The sequence below is a fragment of the Canis lupus genome, chromosome 1 (genome assembly GCF_011100685.1).
Source record: "Canis lupus familiaris isolate Mischka breed German Shepherd chromosome 1, alternate assembly UU_Cfam_GSD_1.0, whole genome shotgun sequence".
Taxonomy (NCBI): Eukaryota; Metazoa; Chordata; class Mammalia; order Carnivora; family Canidae; genus Canis; species Canis lupus.
In genome coordinates this window covers 34,951,383-34,977,995 of record NC_049222.1, presented here as the reverse complement: position 1 = coordinate 34,977,995, position 26,613 = coordinate 34,951,383, and the positions used below count along the sequence as shown (strand labels likewise).

Below are 26,613 nucleotides of genomic sequence, written 5' to 3'. Positions count from 1 at the left end.
CAATTGAGCATGGTGCTGAGTGCCAAACTTCAACCAAGCTGATCAGACTGTAGGTCTGTGTAAAAGCCTACAGTGGTGGAATCTAGTTGCTATAGCTGCAAATTAAACAAATAAATGAGACACCATGGAATGCAGCAAAATATCTGTGGTCTGATTAGTTCGTATTTGCCATATGTGTGAATATTAGCAGTCAAATTCTGAGCTTAAGCAAAGTTCTTTACAGTAGATGCAAGTGAGGGGGAAATGCTTAAAAATAAATAAGAGAGATCTGAATCCTATGTCCAAGGATAAATATCTTACCTTTAATATAAACTTTTAAGGAATTTCATTAGCTTTTTATGTGAGAAGTATATACAAATTTGATGTTGCTAAAAATATAGATTTCCACCCAAACATTTTTCCTTGAAGCTTTAGACAGAGTTTGACACTAGCTTCTTACCTATTATATGATATTAAGTTAAAATCATTAGCTATAAGGAAACTTTATTGTATATTTTCCATAAGATTCCTATCCTATCCTATTTGAAGGGACTTCTGTTTATTGAACCTATTATGTGGCAGGTACTGTGCTATGTACTTCCACAGTCAATCTCAGGAATTCCTGCAACAAGCTGTAAGTTCCTCACTAGTGGAATTCAGTAGAGAAATTTCAAAAGATCATTGAACAGAGAATTTTATTCTGACTAACCTCTTAAATTACTTACACTAAACCCTTTTCATAGAATGATAGAACCAGAAAAAGCTTGAGAGGTCATTTGACTCAGCTGCCCTTTTGAGGTGGCTCACATGTCTTCATCTACTAGAAGAACTGCATACAGAAACAGAGTGGCTTTGGGGGTTAACCTGGTATGAGAAAGAGAATGGAACAAAAAAGACACTCTATTGTGTGTGGCAGCAGGGCAGATATAGAAAAGGATGTTTACTAACATCAGTCTTTTTATCCTAACACATACAGATAGTAGCAGTGTGAGGAGTAGCATTTGTACATATAAGATAATTTGATATATTACCAGGTCACATGAATTAATGTATTTGATAAGGATGAAAGGAGTTGCCTTAAGGGGAAATATTTCCATCCACCAGGGCTAATCCTTGCAACTATGTTAAAACACCTTAATTAGATCGTTAAGGGCAAGCTCATTCTCTGAATATGGATATGGTAAAACAATAGGAAAAAGTCACTCCTGCTTTGAAGAAAAGGAAAATAATCTAAAATGCCAGGAATGTTTATCACTCTAAAATGTCTTGAAATATGTTTGCAAAATATTAATGACAATTCATGCTTAAAGGCATCTATACACTACATGTTAACAAAGCTCCATAGAGAGAGGCCCTAGGTATGGTAAGTGTGATGGGGTCCGTTAGCCTAGTACCCTACTCCCAGCTGGGACATTGGCTAGCTGTGCAAGCCTGGACAAGTTATCATGCTGCACACTTGAAAGCCAGCATATATATATATATATATATATATATATATATATATATATATATATATGGGGTAGAGGCTCATAAAAGAGGGGTGGTCACTTCTGTGATATAAGGGAGAGTCGATGCATGAGTGGTCTTGGAGGAGGAGGGTTTTGACAGAGAACTGAGGGCTGGGTGGACACTCAGTCCTGGGGAAGCCCCATCTTAACCACAAATAGGCTCAGGGAAGTTAACCAGTATTCGTAAAGGACTAGGCAGTTTGGAGACAAATTTGGTAGTTTAGGTTCAGATTCAAATAGAAAAAAAGAAAAAGTTGAGTTGAGCATTTCCTGGTGGGTTGCCACAATCTTTCCTTGCTTTTCTTTCTTCACTTTTCAATATGACTCAGGTAAAGGAGCATGTGGACAAGATGAGGATTCTTATCATCTTCATGATCTGGTGTGAAAATAAGGATTTGGGACAATGATTCCGGACTCCCAGAAAAGTTTCTTTCCCCATTTTATCTAAATGTGATCAACACAATGACCCCTCGGGATCTCTAGATATCTAGAATCCAGCCAAATTGGGAAACATCAATACCTACCCTTCCTAGGTGAGTTTTGTCCCCAAGCCTACCATCCACCTGTTGCCCATATCATTTTATAACCCTTTCCCTTACCAGATCCCTTGTCCGAGAACTCTCTCTTCACTATATGTATTGCATTAATTTCCTATTTCTCCATCCCTGGATTCGGTGATAATTTTCAGTGGCCAATACTGCTGTCTGCTCTTCCCTTCTGCTACCACATATATCATTTTTATCTAATACTTGTCTTGACCTCAGGAATGAACCATCCTCTCTGCAGATGATTACAAGGTGTTTAAAATTTACTGCTCTGAAAAATCAGTTATTTTGTTACTGACTTTATTCACAGCCCTGGCCTCCAAAGAAGCTCAACTCAATGGCACAAACTTAGGCACCTCAATTCAAAATGGAGTTTTATAAATCAGTCATTTTATTAAATTCCAAAATATCCATTTAACTATCCTTAAAATCATAGTACTGTAGCCTCCCCAGAGCCCACGATGTATTTGAATTGAGTTTAACAAGATGGAATTCACTAGGGATGCACCTAAGGATCCTATTTTGTATATATATAAAAAAAAAAAAAAAAAAAAATAACAACAACTTCAAATCTTAGCTAAACCACACACTGGTCAGGTAAACACTATATGCAAGAGTTAATGGAGCTCGGACAATGCTAATAAGCCAATAGCGATGGCTAAATTGCTCTGCTGTGCTCTTGTCAAATCATATGAAACTGTAAAAACAAATCTAGACAAGCTGAAGCCTAGGTAGAGGAGACCAAGCATGATGGTAAAGGGCCTGTATACCATGTTCTCAGTAAATGTTTATAGAGTGTGCAATAATGCCAGAGAGTATGCTAGGTTCTGGAGGAAAAGATGAAAGAAAAAAAGCAACATTTGCTGCCCTTTATGGCCTCATAGCCCATTAGGGTAATAACTACTAAATAAATAAATAATAATCAAACAATGTGATAAGTGAAATCATAGGTGTTAGGACAAAGAGTTCTGAGTGCAGGGAGAAGGGACCTGCTCAGATGTCTAGGAGATTCAGGACCACTTCATTCACAGGTGGTGTCTGAGAAAGGAATGTAGCAAGGAACCATCAGAACTTTAGCTCTTCTTGATAGGTAAGAGAGGCAGCAATGAGGAGAAAGTTCTGGTGAGGAGGGAGTAGGAGGCAGGGACATAAGAGATGAGCCTATTGCCTCAGTTCATTTGGAAGATGATGAAGCCTTGAACTAAAGCCAGGATGGTGGAGATGAGGAGGCTGGGGCAGCTTTGGGAGCTACTTTGGAGGGGACTAGGACTCTATTAGGACTCGTCAGCTAACTGTGAGGGATGTGGTAGCAAGAGGAGCTTTTAGACACTTCTGCCATTACGAAAGTGGCAACATGAGATGGGTAACAAGATGAGAGGAGGGGTTAATATATGAATTTGTTTCAGTATGTTCATCTCAAGGCACTTGCCTCAAATGCTGAGTACAATGCTCCTTGGAAGTTAGACCAGGAAGTACAGACTTGGAATGGCCCATATAACAGAAATTATGGGGAAGAGTGAGATCCTCTCAGAAGAGAACATGAAGAGAACAAAGACAGCTAGTATTTGAACCCTGCAGAATGGATGAATGGACTGGGCAGATTTGAACTGGAGGGAAAAACAGAAGGTTCAGTTCCTTAAGAGAGTCTTCCCTGAGCTGGAAACTCCATGATTTTGGTCCACTGTTGAAGCTCCATCATTGGAGATGCTCAGGTAGAGACTTGAAAGGGAATTTGCCAAGATATTGTTCAGAGAATTGAGATATCACATGGTGTATGGAACAGATGGTCTTTAGAAACACTTCCCAAGTTTTAAGATGCTAGGATTCTGTGCCTCTATGATCGGAAATACAGCTTTGTTTTTCCACTTCACTTTCTTTGGCAGCTATCACTGATGCTTGCTGAGGTTGGAGCTTCAATTAAAAGAGAACTGGAAAGGATAGCAGGATGGACTTCTGCCAAGGAGTTGGGTCTGTGGCTAATGAATGATCTGTTTGTGGTAATGAAGAAGGAAGCCAGTTCCTAAGACAACACCTTCGGGTCTAGCCCTACCTCTCTTTCAACTATAAAGAACTAAGGGCAAATGAATGGGAAACATATGAATGAAGTTTACTTTGAAATATCTATGGATTTAAGGATTAGGGGTAAAAGAACTTGAGTAAACCACACTTTGGGTTTTGCTGACCCCAAAAATATCTGAATAAAATTTATAGACCTTTAGATGAACTTAAACTACTGCTAGGCCTGCTCATCTATTCAGTGTAGTAAGAAAAAGGGCAGAGTGTAAGCCAAATAGTATTAGTCTTGAATTCTATCCTGAGGTGGAATATTAGCTCTACAAAGGAATTTGTGATGTCAGAAAACTGCTTTTAAAAAGCGATGGAAGAGGCTGTCTTTCTTCCAGTGGATAGTCTTTTCTCCTTTGTCGAATATTAGTTGACCATAAAGTTGAGGGTCCACTTCTGGATTCTCTATTCTGTTCCATTGATCTATGTGTCTGTTTTTGTGCCAGTACCACACTGTCTTGATGACCACAGCTTTGTAGTACAACCTGAAATCTGGCATTGTGATGCCCCCAGATATGGTTTTTTTTTTTTTTTTTTTTTTAAGTTCCCTTGGCTATTCGGGGTCTTTTCTGATTCCACACAAATCTTAAAATAATTTGTTCTAACTCTCTGAAGAAAGTCCATGGTATTTTGATAGGGATTGCATTAAACGTGTAAATTGCCCTGGATAACATTGACATTTTCACAATATTAATTCTGCCAATCCATGAGCATGGAATATTTTTCCATCTCTTTGTGTCTTCCTCAATTTCTTTCAGAAGTGTTCTATAGTTTTTAGGGTATAGATCCTTTACCTCTTTGGTTAGGTTTATTCCTAGACTATCCACTGGAAGAAAGACAGCCTCTTCAATAAATGGTGCTGGGAAAATTGGACATCCACATGCAGAAGAATGAAACTAGACCACTCTCTTACACCATACACAAAGATAAACTCAAAATGGATGAAAGATCTAAATGTGAGACAAGATTCCATCAAAATCCTAGAGAAGAACACAGGCAACACCCTTTTTGAACTTGGCCACAGCAACTTCTTGCAAGATACATCCACGATGGCAAAAGAAACAAAAGCAAAAATGAACTATTGGGACTTCATCAAGATAAGAAGCTTTTGCACAGCAAAGGATACAGTCAACAAAACTAAAAGACAACCTACAGAATGGGAGAAGATATTTGCAAATGACGTATCAGATAAAGGGCTAGTTTCCAAGATCTATAAAGAACTTATTAAACTCAACACCAAAGAAACAAACAATCCAATCACGAAATGGGCAAAAGACATAAACAGAAATCTCACAGAGGAAGACATAGACATGGCCAACAAGCACATGAGAAAATGCTCCGCATCACTTGCCATCAGGGAAATACAAATCAAAACCACAATGAGATACCACCTCACACCAGTGAGAATGGGGCAAATTAACAAGGCAGGAAACCACAAATGTTGGAGAGGATGCGGAGAAAAGGGAACCCTCTTACACTGTTGGTGGGAATGTGAACTGGTGCAGCCACTCTGGAAAACTGTGTGAAGGTTCCTCAAAGGTTCCTTAAAAATAGACCTGCCCTATGACCCAGCAATTGCACTGCTGGGGATTTACCCCAAAGATACAGATGCAATGAAACGCCAGGACACCTGCACCCCGATGTTTCTAGCAGCAATGTCCACAATAGCCAAACTGTGGAAGGAGCCTCAGTGTCCACTGAAAGATGAATGGATAAAGAAGCTGTGGTCTATGTATACAATGGAATATTACTCAGCCATTAGAAATGACAAATACCCACCATTTGCTTCGATGTGGATGGAACTGGAGGGTATTATGCTGAGTGAAATAAGTCAATCGGAGAAGGACAAACATTATAAGGACTCGTTCATTTGGAGAATATAAATAATAGTGAAAGGGAATAGAGGGAAAGGGAGAAGAAATGGGTAGGAAATAGCAGAAAGGGAGACAGAACATGGAAGACTCCTAACTCTGGGAAACGAACTAGGGGTGGTGGAAGGGGAGGAGGGTGGGGGGTGGGGGTGACTGGGTGGCGGGCACTGAGGGGGGCACGTGACGGGATGAGCACTGGGTGTTATTCTGTATGTTGGCAAATTGAACACCAATAAAAATAAATTTATTATTTAAAAAAATAAAAAATAAAATAAAATAAAAAACCATGGCCTATTACCCTAGAGAAAAAACAACTAATACCCAGATAAAATGACCAATATATGGAAGAGCTTTCCAATAAATGTGATCCAGGCATTTCTATTTACCTGGCCTGTAAGTCTCAGACATTCCAGGGACAACGCTGTGTTCTTTGGACATCATTTCAGGCCTTCTCAGGCAGTAATAGCAATATGATATATACCAACCAGTAAGACCCTCAGAAGGGATTGCAGGCTATGTATATAAGATTTTACTGCAGTGCAGCTGAGACTGAAGAGTGAAGTAAAATACAAGTTAGGAAAGAAGTGAATAGTTTGGGGTAGAATTCTCTGTCAACTACTATGAAAAGGAAAACACAAAGAGTAGGAAAAAAAGGCAAGAGAAAACATGGACATAGAATATCAGTAAAATTCACATTGATGCAACAAATAATCACTGATTTCCATTATGTAGAAGCACTGTTTGAAGCACTTGGGATAAACGAGTAACTGAAATGAAGATCCCTGCCCTTATGAAAATTATATTCTAGCAGAAGGACATGGGCAATAAGCCATAAATACAACATGAAAGTAAAACAATATAAGATGTCAAGGATGGTAAGTACCACGATAGGGACAAAGAGCAGGGTAAGGGAATGCTGGGGACATGGGGGTAGCTGGCAATACCTTCACAGTGAGCCTTACTGAGAAGGTGAGCCTGAGCAAATGAAAATTCACAAGGAGAAAGCTATGATCAGTAAAATGAAATGTGAAAAAGCTTACACATGAGAACCATATGCAGTAACTCTGAAAGTATATGCCTCACTGTGGATGGAACTCTCCTTCTTGCTTCTGGGTCTTCGGGGTCTTATTTGTTTTCTTTAGGAGGTCCATTGGGAGTCTTAGAAAGTGGTTCCCAAGAAATTTCTGACCTCTGTTCCAGTCTTACTTTTATTTTTGAAAATTTCTAGATATCTTCCAGTTACTTTAGAATATATTGGGAAAATGAGAAAGGTCAGTTTTTTCATATGAAAAAGAAGATCGTCTTCTCTTGTCCAACAGCTTATTTTGTGAAATATCCACTATCAGGGTGGCACAGACTCCATAGGTCATGAAATGCATAATCTCTGTGGCCCAGAACTGGAAACATCCCATAAGTTGTGTTATTTAACAAAAGAATAACGTCAAATCTGAGTTCCTGCAAAACCAGTGATCATCCAAAGAGTATTTAATGCCTTCTCTTTTGGGAAAGATAAATGTACAAAAACTTTAGTAATTACCAAATGTCAAAATAATATTGAACAGAATGAATAGTTGCCTAAATTAAAGTTCTCTTGAGGATCAGTTACATACAACAAGAACAACTGTCAAATCAAGCACGAAGAGAGGTGGGGTTTATTTTTTTTATCTCCTTATAAATTATATGGGGAATGAACAACTGCTGTGATTATAAGAATATCTAGGTCATGTATGCTTAAAGATCTGTGATGATGATAAAAATAATAATATCCAAACTTCTGCAGTGCTTGGCATTCTCAAAGCATTTTATAAACATTAATTAGGTCTTCACTAAGCAGAGACACTGTCTCATTGTTGGTTTTTCCTGTTACAGCATTGCTGAGAATCTGCAATCTTAATGGAGTTTAGATATTTCTTTATTTATTGCTTTTAATGTATATTTATTCCATTGACAATGCTTTAAACTTATAATCAGCAGAAGAGAAAGGTTCAGTGATCTATTTTTGCAGCCAAGAAACAGGCCAGAGTAACAACAGTGCTTCTTCTTATCAGAGTGAACACAGCCTACCAGAGACTACTCTGTTGCTTTGTGGACTTGTTTTCCTATTCACTTTCTTTTACCTCAAACATGACATTTCTACTCTACCCTTTAGAGTATTTTTCTCATCCTAGTATTTTGCATTTCATAGGTTTTCAACAAATGTTTGCTAGATTAAATTAATTCAAACCTTAGCCCTCACGGTTGCAGCCATGCAGACCCCAACCACGACTGTCCATGACCATTCTTGCGACATTTTGAAAACGGACTCATTTTGCTGATATCTCTAGATATAGAGAAAAATCTAAATGTAAACATGACATTCTTCCAAGTTTTGTTTGTTTGTTTTTAGAGAGAGAGCGCACACAAGTAGGGGGGTGGGAGAGGGAGAAAGAGAATCTTAAGCACACAGGGCTCCATCTCACCACCCTGAGATCAGGACCTGAGCTGAAATCAAGAATCCAACACTTAACCGACTGAACCACTCAGGTGCCCCAACATTCTTCCAACTTTCAGAAACAAACACATAAATATGCTCTTAATCACCAATGCTTAGTGAATGCCTAATGGGCATCATGTGCTGTTCAAACTGCTGGAAATACAAAAATAAATAGGGCTGCAGGGATAGAATAGTTCTTGATTTTTGGAGACTGAAGTGATTCCAGTTAAATGTTTTATATTTTATAGGATGATATTTTTATTTATAATAAATTAAAATTTTGTATGTATGTAACTGCTATGTTAATAGACCCTGGAGATAAGATAGCAGTTATAGAGCGAGGTTGTATTACTGTTGTAACTCATCTATTTACCCATTTCCTCTTCTCTTCTCCAAAAAAATTCTAAGACTGCTTGCTGGGAGAAAAGAGGTATACAATAGAAAGGAAAAGATAGGATACTTCCCTTTAGTTACAATCCTATCTAACTTATGGGTACTTTAGAATAAATCAAAAGGAAAGTCCTGTGAATTTCAAATCCTGTCTTTTTTCATGCCTGGCTTCTTGTACTAATTTTGTGCTGGGCAGTTGAGTGCTGTAAATTCAAGACTGACTTGGTGATGTCTTCTTAAGGGGTGCCATGACAGACTGATAAACTGCATCTTAGTTGGGCTCTAGATCCCAAGAGATTATGTTGAGACTCTTCAAACACGAAATGTGATTCTACACATAAGAATAAGGAATATTCTCTCGCAGAATTCTTGTACTTAGAAAGATCTAGACAGGCAATAGTAAAAGGCCTAAGAGGCCATAAACTACCCACAGAAATATTTAAAATTTACAAATTAAGCTTGTAAAATATTAAATATGTTCTGTCTTCCTATATTATTAAATATATATTTCATCAAACAAAATTAAAAAAATATGATTGGATGGATGAGTAGCAAAGTAAAGACACACAGATTGATCAATTACAAATGTGTAAGTTATAAATTATAAAAATATGTTGTTTAATATAATATAAATATTCCAAAAAATTATTTTCTTGCCTTCATTTCAGCAAATTCACTGAATATATTGTTATAATGGAAATTTTCACAAAATTTAAGCTCTATTTATAATATCAATGTAAGGTATTAATTAATAATAAAATGGAGGTATCTGGGCTGCTCAGTCAATTAAGCATCTGTCTTTGGCTCAGGTCATAATCTTGGGGTCCTGGGATCCAGCCCTGTGTCAGGCTCTCTGTTCAGCAGAGAACCTACTTCTCCCTCTCCCTCTGCCTGCCACTACCCCTGCTTATGCTCTCTCTCCCTCTGTCCAATAAATAAAATCTTAAAAAAAAGAAATAAAAAGATAAAAATATAACTATAATCAAAGTGTACATAATTTGAATGTTTTCATCAAAATACGAACATTCAAATGAATGTAAAGATTTTTAGCAGAATTATTTTCATATTTTTAAATTAAATATTCAAAATTATTAAAATTAAAATACAAATTATAATTAAGCTTTTTAATAAAGTGAAAATGTTTATTTGATTTATTAGTATTTCACAAATATTTTTATACATTTTTATAAAAATAAAAATTTTTTATTCATGGTTCTAGCAGTTAATATTCATATTTTAATAGCCAAACTAAAGAATCAGCATCCGATTTAAAGTTACATATATACAAATTTAGAGTAACGTAAATTAATATCGGAAAATATTCCTCGGCAACCATATGCAACTTCTTTGTTAGTAATTCTGGAACCATGTACTGGAACATGAAGAAAACCAAAGAAAGGTCATTCATCTCTACTAATGAACAAAATTCATTAGGAAAGAATCCACTGAGCTATTATCTTAGAGGATTTGACATGTCAATTCATTTATCTTTTCCCTTTCTGATATATCTGTATCACTCAAATTCCCCTTATATTTCTAAGTAGTGTTTGTCTCCAAGAGTGAGAATTTTAATACATCAAAGTGAATCAAGGGGAAATTCTGAGAGTCAAGGTATAATTCTAATGGCCTCATCAGTACTTAGAAACCATTCGTTGGAAACATTAAGTAGCACCTGCATCTACAAAGGTTGTGATTTATTCTCTGACCTAAAGGTAATATTGTGCATCTGAGGTATATAGATGACATGCCAAACAGTTAAGGCCTGTCCTCAACAGCACATTATGCAACCACCGGTTGCATTCAAGGGCATTCAAGGCCCTCTTCATGTTGTTAATTTCTCACTCTGCTAAACTTTATTGTAGATATGTACTTATAGGAAAAAACATAGTATGGTGCTGTCCTCGGTTTTAGGCATCCACGGGGGATTTTGGAATGGATTCCTCTCAGATAAGGTGAGGGAAATGACTGTATACTGAATTCACTCATCAATCTAACAAATATGTATTGATCCTACTACACATCAGGTGGGTGGGTGGAGTGCTGTTTGCACTAGGAAGGTAACACTTGTGTGGGGGATACAGACGTGTCAGTTGGAGATTGTGAAGGTGCTTTGGAAGCCTAGCTGACGGGAGCTAACCTGGCCTGCGGGGATAAAAAGAGACTTCTAAGAGATGTTCTATAAGCTAACAAGGGTTCTCCAGTAAAGAATGGGAAGGCATGTGGGACAGGGGATTGAAGAGCCAGGGTTATGAAAAGGTCACAGTCAAGAAAAGTCAAAAGTTGGAGAGGCACAGAGTAACCATATCAAGTCCCTTAGATGGTGAAATGAATCTGACAAGACCCAGCTTATGTGTTTGGAACCAGAAGACAGGTGCCACATTAATTTTTCAACAGTGTGGCTCTAATTGGACTCAAAGAAAATGCTAGTTCTCTGAGATATGCCACTTTTGATGAATTGGCTTAGGAAAGAATTAATCAAGCCCCTGAGTACAGTAATGTTTGTTTGTTAGCACACACCACTTCTCTCAAAATATACCAGAATTGGGGGCAGAAAGGAAACTGTTATTTTGGACCTATGACGTACGATTTCTAGCTCTTCGTTCCCCTATAATTTCTGTGATGGGTTGCCCTTTTCACCAGGAGCACCCAGTGACATAGTCTAAAAATTGCTGTAACCAAAAAATGCAGGCTTCTTAGTTAATGACAAAACTGCTCAATTCCAGAAGCAGAAAGGGAAGACAACATAAAATTTCTCTGCAGAGGATGTATCCTTAAGTCTTGCAAGGTGACATGCAAACCATTCAAAATAATTGATTTGAAACATGTGAAGGCAACACCATGGCTAAAGCATCGGAAGGAATCAGCAGGAGAAGAAGGGAAAGAGCTAGCCACTGTAGGCAAATGCCCTCCATGGGCACAGCCTGCCAAGGACACTTCCAATGCCTACAGCAGATCTCCCAGAGAAAATAATAGTCTCCTTGCTCCTGCGGAGGAAATTTTCCCAGTGCGGTAGTTACTTCCAATACAATCCCCTGACGTGAAGTGGAGGAACCACAGGGCCTCGAGAATTGTATAGGTGCGACTAGGTCCTTAGGCTCTAATAAGGGACAAGTTTTTGAATGGCACAGAAATTAAATTCATCCATGGAATGAGCTAGTTGTATTATCCAACAACACTGACATCTTATAAACTGTGGATTCATCTACTACATAGTTTTAATAGTGACCAGTTTCATGGGAAGATGTTTTTTATTTACATGCAGTATTCTTTTCTAATTACAATCTTTCATCCCTATCATTGCACAGCCAGTTAGGTACATTCTATGAAAAGCCTAAATTTAATGAAAGGAAATTATTTGTTTTAGTCCACTCACCATTCCGTGATTCAGCCACCCTGGGATAAAATTATCAAGCAACTTCGGATAAATCATCTCTCTGTCATAGGCATAAATGATCCAGAACACCGCTACAACGAACTGGAAGGGAAAAGAAATCCTTTATTTCAAATTTACAATATACAATTTGTTTGGTTATCCATTGTTCAAAGAACTCAATAGACTGTACTCTATTGTGAAAGATGAATTAGTAAGTCAGCTAATGACTGGAAAGGGATTTCTAACTTCACTCCATTAGTGGTAACATGTGGGGTCCTTCATCCTTCCTTGGTCTGCCTACTGTGTTCTCTCAGGCAAAGGGATCTGTTTTCGAGGGAGAGATAAATAATCTGCCTGTCATCTGGAACAGCTCCCTTCTAGGGCTAATTGTGTTGGTCTGAATCCTCTCAAGAGGGTTTAAAAGTTCACTGGTGGTTTTTTGGATCCCATTCCCCACTGTACAGAGTCAGCACACATTCAAGAAACTGTAGTGGATTTTCCTTGAACCCATCATGTGGTTTAAATTAATCTTCACATTCTCAAGTTTCCATTTCACCACTAACAGCATTAAAATCACTGCTATATAAAATGTCCCAAAGTCACATTTCCTGCAAATGTATTAGTTTATATAGGCTAAGCAGGGGCTTTGGCTGTACTCAAAGCAGAGTATATGGAACACAAAGGAAGAATCCTAATTCTCTTAGAATAACTTACATGTTTATCTGGGTTCCTGAGGTTTATCCTGACCCATCAGCAACATAAACCATCCAAAGAGAGTACAGTACTAGATTTATTCTCTTATCTTTGTTCAAACTAATGGTGACAGAAGTTCAGATAAAATAAAGAAATGAATGGTCCAAGGTCTTAACCTTCAGCATAGAATTTGAAAGGGAGTGAATGGGTGACGGGCACTGGGTGTTATTCTGTATGTTAGTAAATTGAACACCAATAAAAAAAAAAAAAAAAAAAAAAAAAAGAAAAGGCAAATGCTACATAGTCAATAAATGTGGTGTGGAGAAGGGAACTATCCCAGAGGGAAGGATCAAAGTCTCTGCAGAGTTATGTCTCATAATAAATGCTACAGTGATAAAATGCAGATAAATATTAAGCAGAAACAATTTTTATCTCATTTCTTGTAAGTCGTCCATACCCCCACATTTTATTAATAAAAGTAGTAAATATTTTAATGCCACTTTTCATAAAACTTCCAACGCAAGCTAGTAATCAGAAGGGTTCCAAAATTCTTTTCCAAGTATGTCAGTTATGACATGGGTAATCGTAGCCTGAAAAAAAGAGTTCACCCTTAAAACCTAAGATGTTATGAACATTTCTCATTTCATAAAACATATTGAAAGATAATTACAACAGGCAACCAGAGATTACACACATAGTTTCAATACCGGATTGGAGTCTCCTGTTATTTATCTTGCTTTGGGGTCAACTATTTTCACTCAGTTGATAAATGTACAAGATGGAAAAAAATATTATTAGCTTAATGTTAACTATAATTAGGATCTTTCCAAATACAATGAATTATTCACAACTTCAGTTTATTCACTCCACTACAGATTTCAAGTATACTGAAAATCACTGTTACCTGGCCTCAGACTTCGGCACCAAACTTTATAGCATTGCGACTCAAAATGTAGTCCCATGGATCAGTAGCCTCCATGTCACCTGAGAGCTTATTAGATTTGTGGAATGCCATGTCCTATTCTGATATGTTCTGAATATGCATTTTTAATAAGATCTTGGGGTCATTCATATCCACATTAAAGTCTGAGATGTCGGCTCTGGAAGGCCCTACTCCAGACACCTTGAGCCTCTTCCCCCACTGAGGGGGCAGTCACAGAGCCCAGTGGCTGGTTTACCAGAGCCTCCACCTCCTTTTTTAGACCACATCCTGGGAAACTGTGATCCTGCAACTTCCTCCCCCCAAAGACACAAGTATGCCTCAGTGCCTGTGTGGGTCTCCTTTCTGGGTCTGACTGGAGGACTGACTGTACAATCAATGTGTATACACCCTAACCTACAAGGTGGTTAAGACATATCTGTTTCTGAAGGGTGAGAATAAGTTTTACATTTAGTCTGGGAGTCTACACACAAGCACGAAGCTACTTTAATTCTGGATGGAGCCATTGGTGGAAATCCCTTCACCTTTGCCATGTAGTGTAATCTAAGCTGGGGTGATGTCCCATCACATTCACAGGTCCCCTCCTACACTCAAGGGGAGGGGATTATACAGGCCTGCATCAAAGGAGATGCAATCATGGAGCCATCTTATAATTCTGCTTACCATATGCTTCCTCTCTTTTTTTCCAAATTGTTTTGGATATTTTAAGAAACATTTCCATTTAAATTTTAGAATCTCAGCTTGCTCATTTCTACAAAAATATCCACCTAGAATTCCGATTATGACTGTACTGAATCAATATATTCAATCTGGGGAGAAATGGCATCTTCACAAATTGAGTCTTCTGACCCAGGGACATCATTGATGTCTCCATTCGTATAGATCTCTGGTTTGCCAGTTTGTAGTTTTGAGTGTATGGATCTCACACAGATTTTTAAAAATTTATCACTAAACATCTCGTGGTTTTTTTTCATGTTATTGTAGATAATACTGGATTTGTTTTTACATTCTTTGCTGCTCATGTATAAAAATACAAATGACTTGTATATTGATGCTGCATCTCCTATCTCAGCCAAATTTGTGTCGTTTGAGTAGTTCTTTCTTTCTTCCTTTTTTTTTTTAAGATTTTATTTATTTATTCATGAGAAACACACAGAGAGGCAGAGACACAGGCAGAGGGAGAAGCTGGGATCATGCCCTGAGCCAAAGGCAGAAGTTCAACTGCTGAGCCACACAGGCATCCCAAGTAGTTTTCATAAATTATTCTAGATTTTTCTATGTATGTAATCTGCAAATAAAGACAAGCTTTTCTTCTTCCTTTATAATGTGTATGCTGTGTACTTCTTTTTCTTTTCTTAACTGTCCTACCTACAAACTTCAGCACAATGTTGACTAGAAGTGATGAACTGTGAGTACTCTCATTTTCTTCCCCACCTTAGGAAAGTGTCCAGCCTTTCAACATTTAAATTTGATATAAGCTGCAGCTTTTTCTCAGATATCTTTTATCATGTTGAGGAAAATCTCTCCTATCTTTCAGTTAGGTATGTTATGGACAAGTACTAATTTTTTTTTTTCAGATGACCTTGCCGTAGATCCTCAAGTGACCAGATAGTTCTCCTCCTTTATTCTGTTAATACAATGAATTATATAGATTTTAAATGTGAAGCCAGCCTTTAATACTTGGTCACTATAGATTATAATTTTTATATACTGCTGGATTTGACTTGCCAATATTTTGCTAAGAATTTTTCTCCTGTCTTTATTCATACAGTATATCAATCTATAGTTATTTTCTCATGCCTTCTTCTAATCTTGGTGACAGGACAATGGTGGCCTCAAAAAATAAACCAGGAAAAGCTCCCTCCTCTATTTTCATGGGACTCTGTGCAAGATTGGTATTATTTCTTCCTTATTTGATATGTATCTGGACTTGTAAGTTTTCTCCTGAGAGTTCATTGTGAATTCAATTTTCTTAATAGATACAAAGTTTTCGGGTTTTTTGCTTTCTCTGGAGTTAGTTTTAGTCATTTTTGCTTTTTTGTGGAATTTTTTCATCTCATCTAAATTTTTGAACTTATAAAGCTGTTCTTACTATTCCGCTATGGAATTCAGTGAATGCTACAAATCAGGTATTTATCTCCCTGGAGAGCCAGCTGTTAATTATTTCCTAGCATATCAGTGTTGAGAGATATTTTCTGTTCACTATAAATGATCATTCATGGTGCCCCTGCCACATGGAGAGCATTTTGGGGTCAGTACTTATTGGTGCAATTTGATCAACTCTTTCACCCCTACTGTATATTGAGGGAATTTCATGGGTTATCAAAAGTGAAGTGACTTTCAAGAAAATGTGAGTCACCTTTCTTAGTGTAACACTAGAAGGTCAAGAGGCCCAGCTAACTGAATAATCAACCTTCTAAATAATTCTTGAGATATAAACACAGCACAGATGGTGGCTTCTTGGCTTCATGCACTGATATCCTCTTGATAGTATGGTCATCAGCAAACCCAAAATAAGTTTGAACTCTACCACCAGGACATGACTATGAAACAAAAATAGGTTCTCTTGGACAGGCTAAGCGCCCCTGAAATGTTCCACTATTGTGGCCAGCTATTCCTCAGCATGCACCTGCTGCTTCTAAGCTGCCAGGCCCAGAATACTGTACTTGAACTCAGAGTAGAAGGCGCTCAGGCACTTCCCAGTTCTTCAAGCTTCCCAGACAAAGTACTTGTGTTACAGCTAGTCGTTGAGGCCTCATCTGAACCCCTGGAACAATCAGAAATGAATGCAAAAGAAAACTGGATTCACGCTTTGTCTCCTTCTGTAAAGAGCCTCTTCTATGGTATCCAATAGAAGTTGAAGTTAATCAGCTTTAGTCCACTTCTAAGAAGAAGCTTTACTGATCAGTGAGAATTTCTTTGGAATTTAGTAAAACTGATTAGAGTGCAAAGGATGTTGCAGAGAAACGTACCATGAAGGAGGTCAAAGAGAAAAGTCACTAATCTATAGATTGGTCCATAAAGGCCATTTATCATATCTCAAATACCCACTGTTGAAGCAGGGAAGCAGGAAATAAATGAATACATCTTTAAAGTCTTCAGCTTCAATATGACATGATCCTATGAAATCCTATGAAATTGGTTTTCCTTTAAAAACAAATCTGTAAGTACTCAGCCTTTACCAAATACCTATGGGGAAAAATGAATTCTGTTTCGGGCTCTATTACTTCGTTTCCAGATTTCCTTGTCATGATTTGTTTTCCCATCACTTCTTTCTGTGGTTGCATTTGCTGAGAGGTAATATGTAGACATGTTTCCAGTTAGGCTTTCTTCTTCCAAACATACAAAGTGTGAGGAAAAAGTTGCATGTTCTGGATGCTAGCTCGCTTCTTCTCTGATGGTCTCCAAGCAGAGAGGGACTCTCATTTTGACAAGGCCCTTTGCTCCCCACACTCTAGGTCCAGGAGATTCCGAGTCCCAACATGCTTTCCTGGCTGACTTCCTTCAGCCATACCCTCAAATTCAGCAATGTACAGCAAAGCACAGGCCCCTCTGAAATGTTACACTATCTCTTGTTCCAGAGTGCACTTAGTTTCTAGTACTCATTCCTGGAAATGTGACATAGAATTCCTCTACTCATAATTATGAGGCTGTGAGTAACACCACATTTTTTTTTTTTTTTTTTACTCTGTGCACTATGCTCAAATTACCTTAAAATCAGAATCTGCATTTGTATTTGGAGAGTTTCTATAGTACACGTTGCTGCCTTTTTTCACAGCCTTCAACTATAAATCTTTGTGGTAGAATTGATAATTTATCCTTATTTACTTACAGTTAGGTCCTTAATGGGCTCTTCTGACTGAGTAAATAACCTGAGCATAAAACCTAGCTCCTAGAGTGCCCATATGCCTTGACGCCTGGCTTTCTCTGTGACCTCAGATTATACAGCATTCTCTCCTGCTCCCTAAGCTCCAACTGGCAATCCATTCCTAAAACTCATTAGGCTCTTTTGTGCCTCTGGGTCTTTGTACTTCCTACTTTTTATGCCAGGAATTCTGGCACCCCATTTTCATCTGGCTGCACCCACTGCCTCTTCAGGTCTAGCTTAAGCAGCACCCCTTCGAGGATGCCTTGCCAATGAGTCAATTGCCCCATTATTTCCTATTGTTGACGTTGCTATAAAATAAATTTTTGCTGTTGTTCAGTGGTTGGCTCTCTTATGAGGAGGTGAAGTGTCAGAGAACAGGAGCTTGTCTGTCTTGTTCCTTGCTCTTTTCCCACTGATTCACACATAGCATGTTTATGATAAAAATTTGCAGAGTAAATGATAAAGATGTATTGGTGCTTCTTGTATGTGTCTGCATCTTCCATAGGAGCGATCACCTAAAATTCCTCTTTTATGTTCTCCATATTTTTTGTCCTCTGTCCTTGAGAAAGAGAAGCCCTTCTTTCCAGCATTATTCTTCTATCCCATCTCTTCTCAGACTTTTTACCTGCCAGCCCCTCCTTCACCTGCTTAAGTCTTCTATCATCCTGACATAATCCTTCTCTGGATTTCTGGATTAAGATGAAAGACTAAAGGCTCTCTTTCCCCAAATTAACCAAACACAAGAAGGAGAAACAGGTTGAAACCAATGAAGTAGGGAACACCCATAATCCAAATATCACTCTTTTCAACAGGCTGCTAAGTATTAGGAGAAATGAACCAGGACAGGGCAAGACTGATTTAGAAACAAGATTCAAAGATGTCCTGCCCGAGTGAGCAGAACAGAGAGGTTGCTATAGGCGGTGCATCCTAAGAGATACTGAATGACCCTTGCTGGGAACAGGAGGTCTGAGATGCATGGGAGCACTGGGGATATGTTCTGATCCCTGGGGAAATGTTCTGATCCCTGCTTGGCTTCAGGTGTCAGAAGTGATGAAGTTAAATGTGGAAACGGGCCAGTATGTCATCTCTGCAAGAAGCAGGATGTGGGTATGTTATGGTAAATGAGAAAGGATCTGGGGTAACCAGCCTGCATGAACAGCTCATGCTCACCTAATGAACACAAAGCTTCCGGTCACCGTACAAAATGGGTTGTGATCAAAATGAGTCCAGAAGAGAGAAATGAGTGCAGCCCAGAAAGAAACCATTCTCCAAAGGAGGTGGTGATGGAAAAGAGGCAGAAATTCAAGCTGCCCTAGCTCAGCTCCCTAGCCTGTCTCCAGTTCTAACCTTTTGCAAATAGCTGGCTCTGGAAGAACAGACCAATTTAAGGATGAGTAATCATAAGAAGAGAAATAGCATGAAATGTATTCATAAATACCATGAGAGAGAGAGAGAGAGAGAGAGAGGGAGAGAGAGAGAGAGAGAGAGAGAGAGAGAGAGAGAGAAAGTAGAATATAACCCCCCGAAAAAAGGGCAACTGAACATTACAAACCAGAAAAATTATTAATGATCAAATAATTCTCCATGAAAGAAAAGAGGTCAAACATGAAAATCTGAGATTAAATAAAGAAGATAGAGCAAGAGAAGACTGGAGAGCTTAAGAAATAAAGTATAAAATATAAAACCACATAAAACTGAAAGTCACATTATAAGCAGTAAAAGGAAAAACTGTCTTTGGTAAAGACAGTGGGGGTTTTGCTTTCTGTGGTACCATGGACTAGATACACTGAAAAACTTTCCTACTGTGAAACACTAGGTGCTAAATAAATTACAACAAATACACTTTCAAATATATTGCTGAGCAGACAAGAAAGGAAGGGAAATCACTGGGAGTTAAAAAAAAATAAAAAATAAAAAAAATCCCATACAGACAAGAACAGAACAGGGAAGAAACCAGAACAGTAGGATAGAAATTGGGACTGCCCTAGGGGCAAATGCTCATACCAGAATTAGAGTGCTCTCTGGACTGTGGTCACAGAGATGGATGACCCCAGCCTTGGGCCCACGCAAACTGGTGGAGTGGGGTACTGCATCCATGGGGCTTGTCCCACAAAGGGGCCAGAGCTTCAGCAGAAGGGTAGGCTGGAGGAGGTGCTCTTCATCAGGCTAAATAAATTGCTTTCTATTCCTAATTGCTAAAATGTTTTTAATTAAAAACATTTCATTTCACTGAATTTTGTGCTGCATGGAGATCATGAGTTTTCCTCCTTTATCTTTGTATTCACACAAACTAAGTGTGGTCATCTGGCAAGGTCTGCAAAGTCAGAGAAGAGCTTTTACACTTGTATCAAATAACTGAGGTGGATATTGGAGTGCTTCTCCCAGATTCCCTCTGCAGGGCCCATGTGTCCATCCCCCAGATGTTGGGAATACTGTGAGATGCATCTCTCATTGGGAACTGCCCTCGGCTGCAGGGAACTGCCTTGCCCGAAGGCATGCCCCTTCCCTGGGTGGGGTGAAGGGGGCACAGTCTAAATTCAATGACTGACCAACGCCAGGAGGCCAGCCCCTCGGCATCCATTTTGGACAATTCCGAAAGGTCATCCCAACTCTAGAGGTCCCAGGATGCCCGTTACAAATGCAGTGTGAGTCATTTCCTTCTACCCAACACTGCTTCCTCACTTCGAACAGGTGTTTCTCCCAAGAGTCCTCTTCTTCTGCATGTACTATCCATCCTTGAGCTTGTTCACAAGGCCAATCTAAGACCATGCATGCATGTATGAGTGCCACAGACAGACATATTGAAGCCTGAAAACACTTGTAATACATCACCATAAAGAAATGTATCAAAAGTAAAAGCTCTTTGTCATCTCGCCCTATAGAGATAGTCCTTGTCAAAAGGATAGGTATTCCCTTAAAAAAGGTCTTTTCCTACGCATGTAAAGAGTATTCCATTCATTATTTTAGAAAATTAGATCATGCTATAACTAGTCTTCTGCAATGTTTTAGCTTAAGAACATTTTAATAGTGATATCCCATTTTTCTAAAGCACTTCCAATCCCATACTGCATGATTATGAATCATAATTGACTTAAGCTTTCGCTAATGGATATGTATATTCATTCCAATTGCTGAAGTTTCCAATAATGCTGCAAGAGTACATTATGTGTATGTTTTTGTGCACCTATGTGAGTATCTCACAGGAATAAATTACTAGAAGTAAAGCTCCTGGATCTGAGGTCACCATCACCTTTTGAGCTGACTCTCACAAAGGCTCCTCTGTCATTCCCTCCTCTCAGTGCCTACTGCTTTTACACTAGTTCTAGGCCACACTGTCTCTATTCTGGACTCCTGCGGTAGTTCTTTGGCTAGAGCCACCGGCATCAGTTTCCTTTAAATTCTATCCATGCTTTATCTTGGCCTCGGAATTATCTTATTAAAAACGCTTAAAATTTCTCAGTTTAAAACTTCCAATGGCTTCCCCTAGCTTGTAGAATAAAACCCAAACTCCCTTTGTGATCTGGTCCCAAATTTTCTTTCCAGTCCCCTTCCAGCTTCTTCCAGGAACCCAATCAACAGACTATGTATAGTTTCCCAAACTCACCACACACACTTCCAAGTATCCATTCCTTTGTGCTTTTTGTAACTGCAGCTTGAGATCCATTACATTGTTTCCCCCAAATCCGAGCTCTATCAAGTGTTACTTTCATGGTAGAGTTGTCCCCGCCTCCTAAAACTCCCCTGCAGTTTTCTCATCCAAAGTAATTACTTCTTTCCCTGACCCCCCTCAGGCCTCTGCTTATAACACCAACCCATTCAACTAACTCTTAGACAACCTTTCACTTGCTGACCCCCCTAACCTGCTGGAAGGCTCCATCTGCCTCCCAGGTCCCTCATCTGCTGCTCTTTCTGCCTAGAATGCCTCCCACCAGCCCAGCCCTCCCAGCTCATCCTCACTTGTAGAAGGGGTTGGCAATAGCATAACCTCCAAGAAGCTTCCCCTGAATTCCCCTTTTTCTTGCTCATGCTCTCTGAGCAGAATCACGAAGGAATAAGTGACAGTGTAATCACTGGTTTCTCTTCCCAGTGGCGCATGAAGTTGGTGAGCATGGAGAGCAAGGACCACCAATTTCCCCTCTGTTGTACTGTCATATCTCCCCTGGAACTTTGTATGTTTATTGCTTAGCTCTCTATTTGGAAATAATCAAAGACTCACATGAAATTGAAAAATAATGGGATCCCTGGGTGGCGCAGCGGTTTGGCGCCTGCCTTTGGCCCAGGGCGCGATCCTGGAGACCCGGGATCGAATCCCACATCGGGCTCCCGGTGCATGGAGCCTGCTTCTCCCTCTGCCTATGTCTCTGCCTCTCTCTCTCTCTCTCTGTGACTATCATAAATAAATAAAAATTAAAAAAAAAAAAAAGAAATTGAAAAATAATACAGAGAGTTCCTGTGTATCTTTCACCCAGCTTCTCCTAAGGATAACATCTTACACACACTTAGGACAGTTTCAAACCAGAAAACTGACATTGGCATATTACTATAACTAAACTATAAACCTATTCAGATTCCACCAGTTTTTACAGGCACTCATTTTCTGAGGGCTGCATATTGTACTATGAAATTTTACTACCTGTACAGATTTGTGTAATCTCTACCACAATCAGGATTCAGAAGAGTTCCATCATCAGAGAAAGGCCATAATGCTATCTTCTTAGGGTCACACCCTTCCCCAACCTTAGCCCCTGACAACTATGGATCATATCCACCACTATATTTTAACATTTTGAGAATATTATATAAATGTAATTTTTCCCAGGGCTGGCTGGCTTGCTTTCTTTCTTTCTTTCTTTCTTTCTTTCTTTCTTTCTTTCTTTCTTTCTTTCTTTCTTTCCCAGGCTAGTTTACACCTATTTGGTCTCTACTATGTATAGGTGAGGGACTTCACAGGCAAAATATTATTTAAGGCTACTCTGAGGTAGCTACTATTATTCTTCTGGCTTTATAGAGGAAGAGATTAGCTTTAGAGAGATTTTAGTAACTTTCCCAGGGTCAAAAAGTGGCCAAGCCATAGTTTGAGGCCAGACAATGAGACCCCAGAGGCAACGCTTTTAACCTCTCTTAATATATCTTCTACATAATAGTACATACTTCTGAAGCAATTAATAATTGAATGAATGAATGATTAAATGCCAAAGACTATATCATTTCTAAGTCCTCTAATAAGGCCTGAATATAACAGGAATTCGATGAATGTTTGGTGAGTAAAATGTTTGGTTAATCATCCTAGAAAAGCCAGAAAAAAGAAAGATGGTGACACATGGAGAAAAATCAGCAAGCTGCCCTTCTGGATCAAACATGACATACAAAACCATAAAACAGGAGCATGGAATACAGAACAAGTCAGGAGACTCATACTTGTCTTTGCTAGTAATAAATGCATTAATGGTATCTCAAGCATCTCAACAAGGATTATTTGACCAGGTTCATCCTCCCTCTGGCAAATTCATATTCACAAGATAGAGAAATAGAACATCTGATGGCCAACAGATGTTTAGGTTTTGTCTTGCACCTTGGAGTCATGCTCCCTTCCTTACTCAAATTTTACTTAATAAGCTCCTATCTTGGGGATCCCTGGGTGGCTCAGCGGTTTGGTGCCTGCCTTTGGCCCGGGGCGCGATCTTGGAGTCCCGGGATCAAGTGCCACATCGGGCTCCCGGCGTGGAGCCTGCTTCTCCCTCCTCCTGTGTCTCTGCCTCTCTCTCTCTTTCTCTCTCTCTATGTCTATCATAAATAAATAAAAATAAATAAATCTTAAAAAAAATAAGCTCCTATCTTATTCTCATGTCATCTTTGGGATGCAAGTCCTTTTCCAGAATACCAGCTTATGAGGCTGGGTGCTTATGACCTATGTCCTTAGACTCTGTGCCCAGTGTCATGCTGGGTATCATCCCTGTACCTACAGGCTGAAATCACACCAATCAGGCCACATTCCTCTGGTTCTGTCTCTTTTCAGAGTCTCATCCATCTCTGCTTGGCCTGTTTCAACACCAACTGAAACATGGAAATGCCAGCTTTTATGTTTGATTTTATTTCCCATCAAGTGAACCCAAATTGCCTTGGGGTGGCTTCTAGTGGTAGCATCCTTCTTTTGAAGGTTTATTATACTACATTGACAGTATCCTGGAGGTTGCGGTTAATAAGGGGATATGCACTGTGAGGAGGTTGCGTGTGGAGAAGATGAGTCCCTAAGGTTGGAAACTCTGTCCCATTTTCTGGTCATCTGCCAAGCTACAGAAAGAAATAGGAAAAAAGAAATACTGAGATCTGACTGATAGGATAAACGTGAAATCAGGAGTAGTTGCGACTCAGTTGGTAAACTAAAAGGATCAATTACCCCTAATTGCACAGATGGAATGAAAAGTGCAATTAGGTACTCAGAAAAATGCATAGTAATATAGCCACTGCTAAGACATACAATGGAAACAGTTAATGTTCTTTCATTCTACAATGGTATAGGTTAACCCTGGTTAACCCTGATATATTTGGCACAATAATTTCTTGAAAAGGGACTTCAAGCTAAGATAACTCCTATTATGGAGACACTGATACAAAGGAGAATTGGTAGGAGCCATGGGTGAATCCATTCTCTAGGTAAACCATGTGGTAAAAAAAGGGAATCAGAAATTATATATCCTGCTATATGGTGGAACAAACGCTCTGAACTTACACTCCCAATGAAAACCACCACCACAAAAAAAAGTATAAAAAGGTTTAATGAAACATTCAGGTAATTGTGTATTAGTTTCTCTTTCATCCATTCAGTGTTCTTTTCTGCAAATACAAGAAAAAAGGTACATACCTGCACATATAAATGCCTGTCTGTTCATATCTGTGTGTGTCTCCCTTTCTTAAATATACATATCATACAATATAACCTTGATTTTGTTGTTTCATAACATTCCCAGGAAACATGATTAAAATAAACCACGATGTGACAAAAAGTAGTGAAACTACTGATGTCAAAATAAAGTTAGTGAGAATCACTAGGAGATCAGCAAGCACCAGAGGCCAGCTTTCCTCCAAAAGTATCTGTCAAACCACAATGACCTGAACCTTATCTTTGGTTGCTCTGTGGAATTCGAGAGATAGGAGATAAGACTATCTCCAAGGTGGGGAACCCCACTAAGGCCTCCACCTAAAGCTAGTACCCCAGAGGGTTTTACCTTCAGTGAAAGGGTGACCCTCAACTTAGCAGAGAGGAGGGCATTAAGAAACATGCCTGCTGGAAATTTAGCTCTGTATTGAGAAGAAAGAGAAATTATCCTGGAAATTCATAACCATAAGATAACCATTGGAACATCAAGATAGTAATCATGTGGGTTTGTGGCCTGATAGGAATTTCAGGAAGATGCAGTGATCTGAAATGTGTGTTCTTTGTAAGCTCAAGTTAAGAATATAAAAATTTGCCACCATTTAAACCAAAAAGCAATTCAAAAAGTTTCAGAGTAGTGGTATCTTACGGATCATAGCCTCTGGCCAAGGTGCAATTGAGTCTGAAATCAATAAGAGAAACATAAAAATCCCTATACATTTGGAAATCTAAAAACAGACTTTAAAAACTTGGGGATCAAACACAAAATCATAATGGACTCTACAAAATATTTAGAAATAAACAGTAATAAAAATCATAGATATAATTTTTGTGGGATGTAAAGTGTTAATTGAGGGAATTTTACAGATTCCTATACTTACAGTAAAAGAGAAGAATGTGTAAAAATTAATGAATGAGGTATCCATCTTCGCAAGACAGCAAAGACTAGCCAAATGAAATAGAAAACCAGCATACAGGAAAGGATCAATGAAGCACCTGTATAGGTGCAAGAAAAAAAATCTGATAAAATGTGGCAATCATTCTTGATAAGAATTCTCAGCAAACAAGGAATGAAAGTCCCGTTAGGGAGTAAGGGACTCCAGACCATGCTCAGATTCTCAGGGGCAGAGGTGACTGACAAGTCGTGGCACACCAGTATTTCATTGCAGCATACCATTTGGGGAGCTTTTTTTCCTGGAGAATTTCTTACACATGTGGAGCAGGAGAATGAATGTACAAGAATGTTTAAAGCAGTATTGCCCAGGACTGCCAAAAACTTGGAAACAAGCCTAATATCCATCAATAACATAGATTTCTCTGATGAAAATTCTAAAGACAGGTCAGTTCTTTTAGGAAGTCCGTTTTTTCCTCTTTTGTGCAAAGTTCAACACTCAAGTTCAATAAATCAGTTGCTGATTCTCACCAGAAAATAAAATATACATCCACCACCTCCAAAATTTCCAGAGGAACTAAGTTGGAAATTGTCGGTGAGGAGTTTGTAGCAGAGCAGACCCATTTCTAACTTATGACATAAACTCTACCAATAGTATATTATTTTCCTTTGAAGGCTTTTACCAGTACTTGAACCTTTCCCTCTACCATCTACTGCTTTCATGAGCCTTAAGAACTCCTTCTGGGATTTTGGATGGCATGACCATACATACCCTGGATATTTCAAGAACTTGTACATCTAATCTTTTGAATGAGTGTTTGCAGTGGAGCAGTGTAAATCCTTTGCTAAAAGATGCTCTCACATTTAGATCTTTCATCCATTTTGAGTTTATCTTTGTGTATGGTGCAAGAGAGTGGTCTAGTTTCATTCTTCTGCATGTGGATGTCCAATTTTCCCAGCACCATTTATTGAAGAGACTGTCTTTCTTCCAATGGATAGTCTTTCCTCCTTTATCGAATATTAGTTGACCATAAAGTTCAGGGTCCACTTCTGGGTTCTCTATTCTGTTCCACTGATCTATGTGTCTGTTTTTGTGCCAGTACCACACTGTCTTGATGACCACAGCTTTGTAGTACAACCTGA

At 38.8% G+C, this 26,613-nt stretch overlaps 1 protein-coding gene across 13 annotated transcripts in view; it reads right to left on the bottom strand.

Moving 5' to 3' along the window:
- AIG1 (androgen induced 1) overlaps positions 1-26,613 on the bottom strand; it is a 240,667-nt gene that overhangs the window by 145,155 nt on the left and 68,899 nt on the right. For 11 of the 13 annotated variants that reach the window (XR_005353601.1, XR_005353600.1, XM_038526210.1 and 8 more), the window contains one exon: positions 12,204-12,305. The exons of 1 other annotated variant lie outside the window; for it this stretch is intronic. Coding sequence is in view for 10 of the 12 variants with exons in the window: in XM_038526210.1 (XP_038382138.1) it covers positions 12,204-12,305 (102 nt within the window). In the remaining 2 variants the exon portion in view is untranslated. Of the gene's footprint in view, positions 1-280; positions 1,864-12,203; positions 12,306-26,613 lie in introns of those variants that run through there. One more of the 13 variants, XM_038526216.1, reaches the window with a different exon arrangement.